This window comes from Coenobita brevimanus, chromosome 94 (genome assembly GCF_032717465.1).
Source record: "Coenobita brevimanus isolate Jiangsu-jjx chromosome 94, ASM3271746v2, whole genome shotgun sequence".
Lineage (NCBI taxonomy): Eukaryota > Metazoa > Arthropoda > Malacostraca > Decapoda > Coenobitidae > Coenobita > Coenobita brevimanus.
The window spans coordinates 4,531,634-4,545,323 of NC_137047.1; the positions used below are offsets into that span (position 1 = coordinate 4,531,634).

At 42.2% G+C, this 13,690-nt stretch overlaps 1 protein-coding gene across 1 annotated transcript in view; it reads left to right on the forward strand.

Moving 5' to 3' along the window:
• The first annotated feature begins 10,833 nt into the window (after nucleotides 1–10,833).
• Nucleotides 10,834–13,690, forward strand: part of LOC145412835 (WD repeat, SAM and U-box domain-containing protein 1-like) — a 48,991-nt gene continuing 46,134 nt past the window's right edge. Inside the window, 1 exon segment of the mRNA XM_080282626.1 lies at nucleotides 10,834–10,901. Within this exon segment, the coding sequence (XP_080138752.1) occupies nucleotides 10,879–10,901 (23 nt within the window). The 5' untranslated portion in view covers nucleotides 10,834–10,878.

Here is a 13,690-nt window from a genome sequence, read left to right on the forward strand (position 1 = left end):
ATATTCAATAAATACATGAGCCGCGATCGTTTTAGGCAGCTGATGACTTATCCTCACTTCGCGAATAATGATGAGCCTTCCCAAACTGACCCATTATGGAAAGTGAGGGGAATCCTGAACATGATCAAAGATAAGTTTACGAGGTTCTTGCGCCCTTTCAAGAAAGTCGTGATTGACGAGTCTTTGGTATTGTTCAGGGGCCGTCTTCGGTTCGTCCAGTACATTCCAAGCAAACGCCACCGCTTTGGAATCAAGTTTTTCGTGCTGTGCGACTGCAAGACGGGGTTCATCCTTGACTTCGTCATCTACACCGCCAGCAATGTCAACTTGGATAAGACTGACCCCCTTGGATTCTCTGGTTCTGTGGTGAAAGTGCTTTTGGAAAAGTACTTTGGCGAGAATCATGTCCTGTATACGGACAATTATTATACAGCTCCAAAACTCGCCAAGTACCTTTCTGAACACGGCGTCGGCTCCTGTGGCACTGTCAGAAGTAACAGGGCACATTACCCTGCCTTCCCAGAGGCTGAAAAGTCAAAGCGGGGAGACGTGCACCTGAAGAAATCTGACAAGATGCTTGCGATCAGGTGGCATGATAAGAGAGTCGTGAACATGCTCACCACAGTACACAAGGGTGAAATGCTGGCAACAGGGAAGGTCGACAGAAGGACTGGCGAGCCTGTGATGAAGCCTGATGCTGTAATTGACTATAACGTCAATATGCGGCTGGTGGACAAGTCGGATATGATGATTGGAGAGATTGACTGTCTGAGGAAAAATCGTCGTTGGTACAGGAAGGTGTTCTTGCACTTGATTGACATGTGCATGTTGAACGCCTTCATCCTGTATAAAATCAAGAACAGGAAGCCAGCCAACTACTCTCTCAGAAGATTCTCCAAGACTTGTGTCTACCAGCTGCTTCAGCGTTATGGCCAGGTGCTTTCAACAGGTCCAAAACGCCACCCTCACACACCTCCAGACCGCCTACAGTGTATGGCCTACCTTCAGCGACACCGCCTGGAGCCACTGCCAGCCACTGCAAAGAGGGGGAAAGCACTGAGAAGGTGTCATGTGTGCAGCCACACTACCAGGCAGGAAAGAACTTTTAGGCGCACCTCCTTGCAGTGCAAAGAGTGCAAAGTTCCCCTCTGTGCTTACCCGTGTTTTTTCGACTACCACAGCCTAAGTAGATTTTGAAAATAAGGGTAAAAATATTGGGAAAAATACTGAGAGTGACCGTGATAATATTGTTTAGTTTTCTTTTACGTGCTGACAGTGACAGCCTGATGAGTGTAAATTAGTGTATGTACTTGTAAAAGCACTGACAGTTACAGTGTTTTTTGTTGTAAATAATTGTACATAGTAATCATATAAGTATTGCGAGTGACAGTCACTCCAGTGTAAAAAGATAAAAGCATATTTTCCTATTCTATGTTCTGAAAGTAAAAGTTTTTTGTGTATAAAATATTATTTTTATAACACTGGACAGTGACACTGATGAATAAGGCAAAAAAAAAAAAAAAAAAAGATACAGTGAAAGTGAGCGATAGAAATGAAGTGCGAGTGGCCGACAGGAGCGAGAATAAAGTGCCTGCCGTAAGGCTGAATAAACTCGCGCCGCGGTGGTCTTCCTCATTCCCAGTCCACAATACTGGCAGTGACATTGATTTTTATTACCGTAATAGTGACAGGCAAACGTTTGCGAAGTCCTATGATGGAAAAAAAAGGAGTATACGTGTTTTTTGCCGAGAAAAGGCAAATGTGACAATATTGACGGGAAGATCGCCACCGCGCTGCATGTCGGCCGTGCGCTCCGTCCATTTTAGCCTTATTTTCAGTTCTTATTTACAAATACGGATTCCAAACAACCTGTACGTTGTTGTATAAAGTGTACTGTGACAGATTGAGGCTGTGGTAGAAAGAAAACCGGGTTTCTGGAGGTGTGAGAGTGAAGACTTTGTTACCCAACTTTGCAAGTCTTCACAAGTCCTTGGGTAGTCAACGAAGGCTCAACATGTGGCTCAGGAGATAGCTGAATGTAAGTAATATATGCCATAAAAATTTTAATGCTCTAGGGTTAATCTATGATTTTTGGCTAATATTTTTCCACAGGTACTCAGACCCCGCTACAACCCCGCCACAGGGGGGGGATCGCGCGTACACAGCCGCGTTTTAGGGGTTAAAATATTTGTTGCACACAATCATGTCCATTGCCTCCCCAAACTCAAGTATCCTTTCCCCTTCTGCATTCCTTAGACCATACACACATCCCCCATGCACTCCTTCATAACCTTGTGCTGCTTCACCTACATGACCATTTAAGTCCCCTCCCAAAATCACTACCTCATCATCCCGCATACCACCCACTACACGTATTAAATCATCCCAAAATCTATCTTTTTCTGATTCATCCAATCCTGCCTGTGGAGCATATGCCGATATAATCGCAGCTATCTTTCTTCCCAACAGAATTTTCACTACCAATATCCTATCGCTTACTCTCAAAACATTCATAACATATTCCACCCATTTCTCCGCAACCATCACACCAACTCCTCCATATCCGTCTGTCCCCCCCTGCTAAAACAACTTATAGCAACAGTCCTTCCCAACAATCTTTCTGGCTGATCCACCCCTGTACCGGACTTCCTGCAAACACGCCACATCCACCCACCTCCTACTGAATGCCTCAACAACTTCCCCTGCTCTTCCCCTCAAACTTCCCACATTCCATGAACCCACCCTCATCCCCATGGGTGAATTACTGTCCTCAGGCTTGCTTTGAAACTTATTTTGTTTTGTCATCTTCAGTATTAATAAAGGGGGACAGACACAGCACAGGTCCCACTCACTACACAGTCCCAGGTCCAGGCAATGGATCTGGGACCCCTAGCCCACAAGCTTACCAGTGGCTGTGGTAGTGGCCTCAGGGCACCCTGCCAGGACAGCTGCAGGGACACCCTCCAAGCGCGTCTTGTTACTGCAACTATCCAGCCATTATACACCCACTGATAGGGCAGCCTCCTGGGGCGCTACTCTCAGGTTCGAGCCCCTCTCTATTGGGTGGAAGCAGCAGCCTGGGAACCACAATGCCCTGTACCCTCTAACACAGGCCCGAGCCCCATCTCGCCCTGGACCCACGATCTATGCTGGCGGAACCCCTGCCATGCCTCCCCCCAGAAGTCCGCCACTAGGTAGCGGGGGCAAAGTTTTCTGGCCGCATGCCCTTGCTGGCGCCAACCCCTGTAACGTAGTGGGATATGTTGTGTGAAATGTACAGTGCATGTGGTGTAGTGCATAGATAGAGGAAATGTTTGGGAGAGTGTGCTGGTCTACTCTCCATGTTACTGTCACACTGAAAAGGTCAGCAAAGGGGGATGGTTAGATAGCTAGTGAAACAGGAGCTCCAGCTCTCCCTATCACCAGCATTCCCATTCCCCTCGGGAGTACTACCCTGTTCAGCCCGTGCTACAGCCTCCTCCTAAGATGTGTTCCATCTTATAAGTAAGATAGTCAAAGAACTTTTCATAATAGAATTAGGGGATACATAAACAGCACAGATATACTTAATCAGAGAATGACAAAACAGCCGAAACCAGAGAGTGGAGAATTCAGAAGATTCAAGTTCAGGAACACAAGAGCAAGATATGTCATGGGATACATATACACACCATCCACCTTTGGCTCTGAAATGAGTATAAAGGAAGTTGGAGGATACAGAGAAGGGTTTGGTATCAGTCACCTTAGACAGCTGAGTCTCTGTGAGGAAGAGGTGAGGTATAGAGAAGAGGTGATGTTCAACAATGAGAAAGTTAGAGGAAAAGCCACGAATGTTGCAGAAATGAAGAAGTGAGTCAGACAGTGGTTCCAGCCATCTCATTTGGTCGTCACCGGGAGAAGGAGGGATGGTGGGGGCTTCTATGGTCTCTCCCTTCCCACCTCTGGGAACTCCAAGGCTTGGTGTTGAGGTGCCATTTTTTACAAACTTTTGAAAAGGAAGTGTAATGTATAATGTGCATGTACTTTGGTGCTGACAGTTAGAGGAACTTGGATAACATGCTGGCCTACTCTGTGTTACTAAAACAATGAAAAAGTTCAGCAAAGGGGGTGGGTCAGAAGCTAGTCTCCGAGGGCCAATGAAATGGGAGCTCCAGTTTTCCATCCCTCTTGGGAGTACCACACTGTTTGACTGAACACTGATAAAAGTCATTACTGAAGTATAGGTCAACCTTGCTATACTACTGGGTTACGCTCACTGAAAACTGATTGGATAATGATTATTTCTATCTCAAACACAGGAAGCAAATAAGCAAAACTGGCAATTCTATGTAGAAAAATGGGGTTTCATAAGGCTTTGCAGTGTATGTAAAGGCAAAAATGGCAACTGTACATAAAAAAAAATAAAGGTGCTAAGATGTTCAAACAATGTAAACCCTTCAATAGCTGTGCCTTCAAAAACTTAAGTGCTCCCCTGCCCGGTCCTGGGACCATCTCTTCAGAGTTCTAAAATCAATTTCTTTTTCTTACAGATATGAAGAGAATCATCTGGCACACCTGGCAGTATGTTCTTTAGCCCGCTGAACCCATCCTGTGATTCGTTATGATTTACATAAGAATTCATAAAATTATGGGGCATGTGCAGTTAACACAAAAACATATGGGCGAAAACATGAGATGATGTGACAGCCTGCGTGCTTGGGATGGTAGAGTAGGGTCATGTAAACATACCAGTGACCTTTGTTCCCTTCCCAAAATTGTTTGCAATTATATATAGCTAGCTTGTGCTAACTTGATGTCACCAGCACCGGTATGGTAAAGCACCATTCAACACCTTCGCCTATTAACCCCCAAACGCCGGGCTATTTCTAACACAGCCATCACCTTACTATGGGCAATTTCCCGGAAATTGCATGTTTCCAAACCTTAGTATGATAGTATCTCAAAAAGTACACTCAAACCTTGATTTAAGGGACTGATGGGGACTCAACTTGTCCCTTATTTGAAAATGTCCATTGTTTTACCACAAATAAAGACAATCATTATGAAATGCAATGATTGTTTCACTTATTTATATGATTATTATTATTATTTTACAGGTACTGCATAAAGAAACATATTAATGTGTATAACCTAGATATTACGTATCATTTTTGAATGGTCTCGTCCATTTGTCAGGTAGAATATGGAGTCCCTTAAATCCAAAATCCCTTAAATGGAGGTTTGAGTGTATAGCACTTTGGGAAACAAATTAAAGGCCATATTACTCACCAACTCTTCTTCTTGTGAATGAAAATATCCCTAGGTCTGTAGGTTGTTGCACAGATGAGTAATACTGTGAGGAAAAGAACTAATTTTCGCCGAGAGAGCAGGACATGTTTGTGCACCTGACCGCGGTGCCGACTATATGGCTTTGCTCTCATCGTGATAACTTCTCCACTACTACATAGACTGGACACTGTTGCACCCAAGGCATGCCTTATGGCACTATCACTAAGCACTTTTCTAGTTTCCTTGGAAAGAGGCTTGGCAGGGGTGGATGATGCAATTTGTTACAGGCAGCATGGAAGGAATCAAACAGGAACCTGAAGACATCGTTGTAAACCTGACAAAGGCACAGGACAAACTTACTCTTGTCTGTGTGTTATGGAGGGATTCCCTCCTATCCGTTTGATACTGAGATGAAATGGTGGCCAGTTGAAATAGTGGCGGGAAGACGCTTGCATGTCTACCCGCTACCCAGCGACCCCGTTGAAACCAGATTATGACATGTACACTGTACTGTAGACATTGCCCAGCAGATGGGGGTTAAGGGGATGAGGAAATTATCACATAATGGTTGACTGTATATGTGACATCTGCATCAGTCACTCCCTATGATATGTGAGACCTCTCCTAACCTTTGAAAAATTAAATGACCAGAACAGCAAGGACACACCATTAATATTAACCCAAGGCGCCCCGTCGACGTATGGGTATGTTGCAACATTTTGCATTTGCCAGTCCCGTCGACGTACTGGTACGTCGCGCAATTGCAAGGTTCATAATTTGCACAATTTTTAATTTTCGCGTGTGATTTTTCGTACGTATACACGGGACACCTTCCTCTATTCCTCTACAAGATGCCAAGTAGGGACAATACCTTACACTGCATAACCTCCCCCCCCCCGCACGCCATTGTCTCGGCAGTTCACCTGTTACCAGTGACCTGGCCAATAAAGACATTCAGGGCCAAAGTGATTCCCCAATCGATGACAATGTGAAGGACAAAGTTTACATAGCATTAGAGGAAGAAACAGTCAGAAATGATGATCAGGTACCGTAATGTGCCAAAAGAAGGTCAGGTATGGTGATGAGTTAGTGAGTGAAACAATGCTTATAATGCCTACACAGTATTACTGTTTGAAAACCAATATACTCTCATACTACATATAAATTCATATCAAGTAAATAAATAAATACCGTTTATGAGTGGTGGGAAATAGTTACCCTCCCACAGAACTCGTTTTCTTTGGTGCCAGCCTGCTAGAAAACCCAGTCAGGTAAGGAGGTACTGCTACCTGGATCGAGTATTTTAAACCTCAAGTGAGCGATTTCTCTATGAAATTTCAATGTTTCTCACCAAAAGCGGAGGTTTTAGCCAAAAAAAAAATTATTTCCGAAAATACCTCGGGATTGGGGCGTGTCGGAGGTGCGAAATAGCTCGGGATGTGACGGGTTAATAAGTACATTGCAATTGGCTTATGTTTGGTTGTGAAGTTGTGTTAGCTTAGGTTAGATCACATTAGGTTAGGTTAGCAGAACCGAACGATTAGTGAGATTGACTTTGGAGATGAATCAACCTAGATGTCTGACATGACAAGTGGCCATCTGCCATAGTTTCCATGTAAAACTGGTGGTTTCATAGCGGATATCTTCAAAATTAAGCATTTCTGCAACTTTTTAACCCGTGGATTGCAAGCTACAGCTCAGGCTGGGTAACGTCGCACTGCGAGCAACAGCTCAGGCTGTGCTGGCTGTGCATCACCGCTAACTACTCCACCCCTATGTAAACTTACACATGACGCTACACAAAGACGAAGAGAGAGAGAGATTTCACCAGATGATGCCCTGGATGTTTATCTTCATGTTTATAATATATATATTTTTTTTTCACTACTCCCCTACGTAAACTTACGCATGGCGCAAAGATAGAGAGTTTTTTTTCACCAGATTATGCCCTGGATGTTTATCTTCTGAGTTTATAATAAACAAAAACAAATAAATTTCTTCATTTTTTACACACCACAAGGTGGGATAAAAAAATGTACAGTAATCGTGCAATCCACAGGATAAAGCTATCATGATACAGTTTACTGAAAAAAAAAAAAAAAATATATATATATATATATATATATATATATACAATTTGTAAATTTTATGCACAGGAGCTCTCCTAGTTTCCTTTTTTTTTTTACACCTAACTCATGCCAGGAAAAACAGTCCGCCATTTATAGGGTCTACTATTCTCTGCACTATACCTTTTCCGATGATAATTTCTGACCTTCAGAGCCTGTCAAAATGGTGACAAAATTATTGCACATAACCTAGGTTACTGGGGTTGCTGCTGCTGCCCAGTTAAAAAAATACAGGGTTCCCTTTATCAATATATACCATACTCCTAATTTACCTAGGCAATAAAAACAGGTAAACACTTTATCTGAGAAGAAGCACCTTACCCAGTCAGTTCTTCCTGATGGTCTGTTATATTTTTAAAATTATTTCTGGGGTGGCAAATAAACGTTTCATGCGAAATCTGTTTCCCCGGATGTTTATAGGTAAGTTCCACTGTGTCAACTGGGCAGCTGTAATGGCAAAAAGACTGACCTAAACTAAGTATTTAACAAAATCCAACCCAAACTTATTTAACTGTAAGTGATAATTAATCTAATCTAATCTAACCTAACCTAACCTGGCATCCAGTTGGGAAGTTGGGAAATGAAGTACACCTCTCAGTACGCTGTGGGAGATTTCCTCCATTGTCGTAAACAAAGAATCGTTGGTATGACTTAAGGAACATGATGACTGAAAGAATGGTAAAGTTTTCAGCAGGAAATGGTAATATAGTCCACTCTGATATTATTAAAATACAGAAAACAAACTGAAGGACTATGAATGGAACTGGTAAGGTGCTGCTACTGCCTCAAGGTGTATGTTTACCTAATAATATTCAACAAGTACCAATTAACGTTATGAGGAAGGAAGGAATTTCACTGTTGTGCATGTATATCCCGAGATGTCAAAACAGTCCTACCTTAGGGCCTAATCTGTGACCCCTCGATGACCTCACAGCACCTTACTACTATGCAATCAGTAAATATTCACAAAACTCAATTCATTGCAAGTGACTCTTATTGGGTATATACCTGTTCTAGAAACGTGTGTGTATTCCTGATGGTGCAAGTTAAAGACCCTGCACCGGCGCAACTTCCCTGCGTGTTTATCTTGTAGAATAAACTTAGACGGTATTCTGGAATATTAGGGATTTGTCGCTCTTCAGTAAATCCTCGAGGCCGGCCAGGAAAGCCTACGTCAGCCGTAGTCCTCACTAAGGAGGTAAAATAAAAATAAAATAATCATATACCTAACAATTACATCCGCCATTTCGGCTTCGTCCTCAGGGTGCCACGTCGGTCGGTGTATCAACAGAAACTTTATAAAAATCGACAAAATCTAAATATTAAACTTGTACATCGATCTTATATGTAACAAAATATATGAAAAGGTAAAAAGTATTATACAAGAGTGTAAGTCACAGAATTATGAATGTGTTAAGCCGTTATTTAAGTACAGGCGCGAATTCAAATCAGTCAATCAGCTCGAACAATAAAACTCGTCCTTGCCTCTCCCATAGATGCTGCAATAAAAAAAATCTTAATTTACCTCCACCATAACCCAGGGAAAGATTCACGAACATTTCCCGTCATAACTATTATTAATATTTAGCAGAAAGGTAAAAAAGTGTAGGATCTTTGGATCTTCTCATGTATCTCATTTTTTTCAAAAATAAATTTTGGTTAAGGGAAAACATTTGATCTGTTTTTACTTTCTGCAAGATGGGCAAGCAAAGGAGTGTAAAATATTCCTGTATCTCCTATTCTTCCTAAAAATAAGTATGGGTTATGAGAGGAAATAAATCGTAACTTTGTTACACTTCTCTGTGCTGGAAGGATGCCTTCAATCAAGCAATCAATCGCTACCATACCAAAGTGAGCACTGGATTCTAATACTGGTAGAACTGCCGTGAAGTGATTGATTTATTGAAATATTTATTATTATTAAGGTATACAGAATACATATAAAACAAAAGAAGGCGGTGGGTCTTGTCCACTGCGCCGACTGCGGCAGTGCGCTCTATAATGATCAGCGGTCGCGCAACAGGAAACATACACAGTCACTGGTCAAGAAGAAAAAAAAAAAAGAGGGTCCTGTCACACCCTCCTTCAACAAATAAGAGATGGAGCAATATACACTCAGTGGATACAGTATATACTATAAAATGTACAGTACAGGTGAGAGAAGAAGCATTTAGAGCAATAGGCTGCAGAAGCACAAGCATAGCAACACATACCACAGCCTGGGATGATGACATCGCACTGCCTTATCACCGAGTCATAGGGTCGGTGACGAAAAAAAAAAAAAAAAAATGCCTAAACGATCTCTCCCTCCCCCTTCTCTCTCTTTCCCTCAGCTTCACTACTCTTAATTTTTTTTTTTAATTATGTATGCCCTTCATTTTTCCAGTCGCTTGGCGCGCCGGCTCTTTGGTTCGGACACTTATTTTAGCTACACGGTGGTGGTTTCTAGTCGCAGCTGGAGCCGGGACTGTAGTATACTTTTCTGTCTGAGCTGGAGTCCCGGGTATTTTACTTACTCTTACATTGGCTTGAGTAATATAGGCTATTTGTTAGCGGCTATGGCTAAGCTGTGTGGAAGCCGTAGTCAACGTCGTAAAAGTATATGTACCAATATTGAGTAACGTAATGAATGTAGCAATTGCCGATAAATGCACCGCATAGCAACTATTTGTATGCCTAACTATACACGCAATAAATACGATGCTTTCTAGAATCTTGGTGCAAATTCAGAATGATCGCGGAGAATACAAATTAACTTATTCACAGAGTAACCACGAGATTTGCTCAGCATAATAAGTTATGGATATCTGTATTTCGCAGTAAGAGGATATTTCATAATACAGTGATGCAATGTGTGGGATGCTGGTGCCACACAAACTGCACCGTAGATTACCGTACCGTAGATGTTGTACCGAAGAGGCACTCTGGTGGTCACGTGTGGTGGATATAAATTATGTTCTTTATAACTGAATTTTTGTCTCTGATCTTTCCAAAATTTATCAAGTGCTTCAAACCTCTCCACACTGCTACCCATTCCAGTAATTCATTTCAATTATTTACCACCCGGTGTGAGAATGAATATATATTTTATATCACAATTAATCTGAGAGTAGTCCTGATTTTTTAATATTGTCTGTTGTGGAAACTAGGTAGAACAGCTTTTTTTTCTCTTCTTTTCTTTTCTTTTCTCTTTTTTTTTTTTTTTTTTTTTAGACTCGGACAACCGCTTGATTCCAGCCTCAAGTATCGGCTGAGGCAGGTTATACGTGCAGAATTGTCAAATGTATATTTATTTAAAATGATATTTTCTTATGATGCCAGTATACGAATACATTTTTTATGAATAATTTTTTCGTATGAAAATTAAAGAAACTATTAAATTGCTTGCGTACTTTTTAATGTATATATTTTGACATGTAAACATTCCATTTGGTCTAACCACAGTTGTTCATGGTGAAAGAGAGGCAAAGGAAAATACGGCTCCATGACGGAATTTCTTAAATATAAGTAAGGAAATATCATGTTAATGTGACCGTGGGTTGTATATTAGAAAACTGTTATCAGGAATCATCAGTTTATTAATAGAGGGGCATTAATGAGAATGCATCTTTGCAGCCTGATAAACTGTTGATAGTGATATATACCCAGATAAGATATAAGCTTGTATTTTGAGTTATTCAGGTGATTTTAACACGTGATTATTCATTATGCAGATACTGTACTGTAGTACAGGTTATTATCTTTCAGTTTTCAAAGTATTTAGTGTCCAGTGATTTAAATGTTTGGTGTGGTACCCAAAAGATCGTCCTTTTTTCATGAATTAATACTTTCCATTAATTATATGACAGTGATGCAGTACTTCCAGATTTCCTATTGTAATGAAGTGTGAACAGGATCCTTTGTTATTTTTTTATTGTATATAGTGGGCTTTTTGAAAATGGTTATTTTTTAAATGTTCATAAATAGCGGAGAGATAGGAGTAGAATGTATATGGAAGGTGTGCAGATTGGCCTGGGAGGAAAGTAGAGTCCTGGAGGATTGGAAGTCAAGTATAATTATTCCCCTGCACCAAGGAAAAGGGGTAAAAGAAGTACCGTATGCAGTTATCGTAGGTGTACTATAAATACCCATATTCCATCTTGTGCGGTGTTTGTGATAAATGGGTGCACAAGAGATGTAGTGGTATCAGAGGTAGACTCTGAGAAATGCTGATTTTATGTGCACGGCGTGTTGGGGAGAGCAGGTGGAGATTGTCAGGCGTGAAGGGATTGAACTTGCTGGTGAATCTCTTGAGTGTGTGGAAGAGTTTTGTTATTTGGGAGACATGTTGTGTGCTGGAGGTGGGGCTGGAGCTAGGTCTGTGGCTAGGGTGATTCACAGGGTCGGTCAGGATTACTTGATGGTCGTGATCATTAGCTTTTACCCTCCCGGAAGGGAGCTGATAGCCCATATAGTCTGATCTAAGGGCAAGACTGTGACCTTCACACACACAGACACACACACACCCCCGTCCCCATGCTCAAGGGGGACAGTAACCACCCACTTCATCAGTGAAACTTTTTGCAACCTGAGCAAGGTGCGAACTCCCGTCTACCAGATGCCAAGCGAAAATGCTACCACTGAACCAGCGAGCAATGAGAAGTGGTTGAAAGAAGTTCAGGGAGCTCTTGCCTCTCCTGACATTGAGAGGACTCTCCCTACATGCTAAGGGGTCTTTGTATGCAGCATGTGTTAGGAGTGTAATGCTGTATGGTAGTGAGACCTGGGCAGTTAAGGAGGAGGATATTCGCAGGCTCAGATGTACAGAATGACAAAGATTAGGTGGATGTGTAATGCGTCCCTGCATGCAAAGTCTGGAGGGGGGGGGTTTACGATGGAAGAGTTGAGAGGTAGGATGGGACTGGAGTGTATTGGTGTTGTGATGAGGAGAGGTAGATTGAGATGGTTTGGGCATGTGGAGAGGATGGGGGATGATAATTGGGTGAGAAGTGTTAATATTGGGGATGGGGTTATGAGGGGTGGACCGAGAAAGACATGGGACGAGGTCATCAAGTGTGACCTCAGGGTTAAGAGACTGAACAGGGAGGCTGCAATAAATTGTTCAGCACAGAGAGCCGCCATTAGGTGCTTGGGGTTTAATTCACTCGAGACTTATCTTGGAAAGATCATATTACATCTCTTGTAAAATCTGCTTCCAGGAGATTAGGTGCACTAAGCCGACTTGGTACCTTCTTTACCCCTGACAGTTGTGACTTTATACACGGGTTTTATTTGCCCCTGTGTAGAGTAAAGCTTTCACGTGTTGGGAGACTCCCCATATACAGCTCTTCTCAATAGGGTGGAATCAAAGGCTTTTCATCTCATTAACTCTCCTCCTCTTACCGGTTCCCTTCAACCTCCGTCTTTTCACCACAGGGTTGCATCTTTATCTCTTTTCTGTCGCTACTGCAATAGTCACTGCTCCTCAAACTGTCTGCTTGGATTCCTCCACCTTTACGACGGGTGCGTAACACCAAACTCTCATCCCTGCTCTGTCCAACTCTCAAGTGCAAGAGTTAACCGTTACTCCCAGTCCTTCATTTATGCAACAAGTCAACTCTGGAACTATCTCCCTCTGTCTGTATTTCCTACTTCCTATGATCTCCGGTTTTTCAAACGCAGTGTGTCCAGGCATCTCGAACTGAATGGATCTTGAATTCGGCTCTCTTTTGTGTTGTTTTTGTTTTTCCTCGGAAGGAACGGTTTGCTGGCTCCTGGCCTTTGGTTCCTTCTTCCTTGCATTAAAAAAAAAGAAATATGACCCTGAGGTGAACTTTACAAAGAAACAAAGGACCAACCTATGCTAATAGCAAGCAACTGACAAAAGAATGGAGTAGGACAAAACTGAGGCAGATGTCTTTTAGTCCAAGAATTGTAGGTGTGTGGAACAGCTCACCCAATGAAGTGATTAAGACAAAAAATATGATATTGTTTGAAAAGCTTCTTGACAGGTTTTGGAAAAATCAAGCCATTAAATACAATTTTGAGGAAAAAATAACAACCATCACGGGCCACCATAGTTGTTTCAACTCGTGAGATGATGAAGATCTGGACGTAGAAGACTAACAAGACCTTCGTCCTGTATTGCTGTAAGGTTCTGTAAGGTGAGGAGAGGCTTGGTTGGCAGTTTTGATGTTGTTCCATGGTCAGCTGACAGCATACTTGTCCTTACATCCTTGGGATGAGCTGTTCAGTGGGGTCCGCAGCATCCCCATTCGTGGCCTCCAGTACCATGCTACCATGTCTGTTCGAAACTC